General features: G+C 43.3%; 1 protein-coding gene across 1 annotated transcript; it reads right to left on the bottom strand.

The window, feature by feature from the left end:
* Window positions 1–1,228: 1,228 nt before the first annotated feature.
* On the bottom strand, window positions 1,229–2,449 carry LOC104774220. Its single transcript, XM_010498878.1, has one exon. The coding sequence runs from the start codon at window positions 2,447–2,449 to the stop codon at window positions 1,229–1,231; it is 1,221 nt and encodes a 406-aa protein (XP_010497180.1).
* Window positions 2,450–2,620: the final 171 nt, after the last annotated feature.

Below are 2,620 nucleotides of genomic sequence, written 5' to 3'. Positions count from 1 at the left end.
TTGCAACGGTCACCTGCAGCAAGAGACAAAAACAGAGGAGTTGCAGATGAGTAAGACATTGATTCGAGGTTGCCGGTGTAGAGGTAGGGACTTGTTGTTGAATTTGTTCAGTTCCTTCTGCTGCAAAGTATTGATGTTGAGTCTGGTGTGTGGTTGATTCACCTATCTGATCTTGTGGTGGACCTGCGACTTGCGCTTTGTTTAGTGTTACAGGGGATGCACACAACCAAGCATCAATTAGTGGTGTAGCAGGAGTAGATTGATCATCAACGTATGTGTCAGAACAGGGGAATGACTCTTCGTCAAAGATAACATGCCGACTTATGTACACACGACCTGTAGGTGGATAAAAACATCGATATCCCTTGTATTTTTCAGTATAGCCAAGAAAAACACATTTCAGAGATTTTGGATCAAACTTGTTGCGAGCATAAGCCCTTAGAGTGGGAAAGCAGGCACAACCAAAGGTTCTCAAGGCAGAGTAGTTTGGAGCCTTGGCAAAGAGAACTTCATAAGGACTTTTGTGGCTTGGAAGAGCTGTTGTTGGCAGCAGATTACTTAAAAAGTTTGCAGTGAAGAATGATTCGACCCAAAATCTTTGTGGAACTTTGCTTTGAAACAGAAGAGTGAGACCATTCTCTGTAATTTGTCTATGCTTTCTCTCGGCTAAACCATTTTGTTCAGGCGTGTGAGGACATGAAATATACTGTTGTATTCCAGAAGTTTGCAAGTGTTGTAAGAATTGGTGACTTATGAATTCTCCCCCTCCATCACACTGAAAAATCCCAATCTTTGCTTGAAGTAGGTTCTCAACAAAGCTTTGAAACTTGATGAAAATGGAATAAAAATCTGACTTTCTCATTAAGGGATAAAACCAACAGAATCTTGAGTAATGATCGATGGAGATTACATAGAATCGAAAACCTTGAACTGAAGGAACATGAGCTGGACCCCAGAGATCACAATGTATCCTCTCAAGGGGTCTAGTTGAACTAAAAACAGAAGGAGAAAATGGCAATTTAGTACTCTTCCCAAGTCGACATGATTCACACACCTTGTTGGTACTCTTCGTTATTTGAATTGCCTTATTAGAAGATAGAAGCTGGAGAACTGTGGGATTCAGATGTCCTAAGCGTCTATGCCAAACTTCATCACTTGTGGAGATTTGTCTGGTAGAGTAGTACATCTGATACTTGTGATTCTCCAGCAGATAGAGCCCTTCACTTGTTCATCCCATTGTCAGGATTTTTTGAGTTGCTTTGTCCTTTACAACAACACCATCATCATCAAAAGTGAAAGAACAGGGATAATCTTTGGTTAACTTTGATACAGATAATAAAGATTTGGCAATATCTGGGCACACTAACACATCCTTCAAAGGAAGATTACCTGATGTAGAGGGAAGTTTAGACGAACCAATGTGAGTTATAGGCAGAAAATTACCATCACTAGCCATCACTGTGTCTGAACCATAGTATGGTTGTGCTTGTTGCAGGCGCTGAGTGGAATTTGTAATGTGAGCCGTCTCACCAGTATCCGGGTGCCAACCGGTCTCATCAGTAACATCAGTGATGTGTAACGCAGCTAGAGCAGAAGCGACAGCTCCTTGTTGTTCATAGTTGTCATCGTATTTGTGCCAACAGTCAAGAGCTTGATGACCTTTCTTTCCGCAAATCTGACAGGTAGGTTTTTCAGCAACAGATGAACCTGAGCTTCCAGAGCTGAACTGTTGATGAAATCCACGTCCTCGAGTGGAGAAGCTTCCTCGTCCTCGATTTCGTCCTCCTCTGCCACGAGACTGTCCACGACCTCTGTTGGTGGTGTAGAAAGCCAGATGCGGTGAGACTTCTGAAGGTGTGACATAGCTTTGAAGCCTGTCATCATAGCCTCGTAGACGATGCAGAATGTCTTCATAAGGTGGTTCAGGAACAACATCCAAAGAAGACTCAAGCGAGGTTATCAGAGGCTCATATTCACGAGTGAGACCATGAATCGTGAAGACATTTTTGAGATCTCGTAGATATTCATCCATGGTTTTCCCTTCTTTTGAAATGCCATGGAGACGCCTCTGAAGTTGCAGAACTCGGGATGACGAAGTGCGGTTGTAATGACCGGCAAGGTTAGTCCACACATCATGAGAGGTTGTGGATCCGACCACCACACTAAGGATATCTTCAGACAACGAACCAAGAAGCCATGCCATAACAACTTGATCCGAGCGACGCCATGCTTCATAATCTGGGTTTGGAGCTATGACGTTTTGTTCTTCGTTGTTACGGATGGTGATGGTACTCGCCGGTGCAGTAGCAGTCCCTGTGACAAAGCCCAGAAGTCCTTGCCCGGAGAGAAAAGACTCGAACTGGGATTTCCACAGGATGTAGTTGCGTTCTGTAAGTTTGACGGTGACACAATTTGAAATGTTTAAAGTAGGATAGGAATAGAGCTCCATGGCTCTGATACCATGGAGCTCTATTCCTAGATATTTTTACAAAATCTCTAGCCAAAGGTCCATTTGAATGGTTGAGATTCAAAATTGGTGTCATTGTTCCACCGACTCCAAGTTTGAGTGGGAGTGTCAACAACACAGCTCAAAACGGCATCACTTTGCAAAAAGGCCTCA

The sequence above is a fragment of the Camelina sativa genome, unplaced genomic scaffold (assembly GCF_000633955.1).
Source record: "Camelina sativa cultivar DH55 unplaced genomic scaffold, Cs unpScaffold02047, whole genome shotgun sequence".
In the NCBI taxonomy this organism is placed as follows: domain Eukaryota; kingdom Viridiplantae; phylum Streptophyta; class Magnoliopsida; order Brassicales; family Brassicaceae; genus Camelina; species Camelina sativa.
This window is presented reverse-complemented; position numbering and strand designations above follow the sequence as displayed.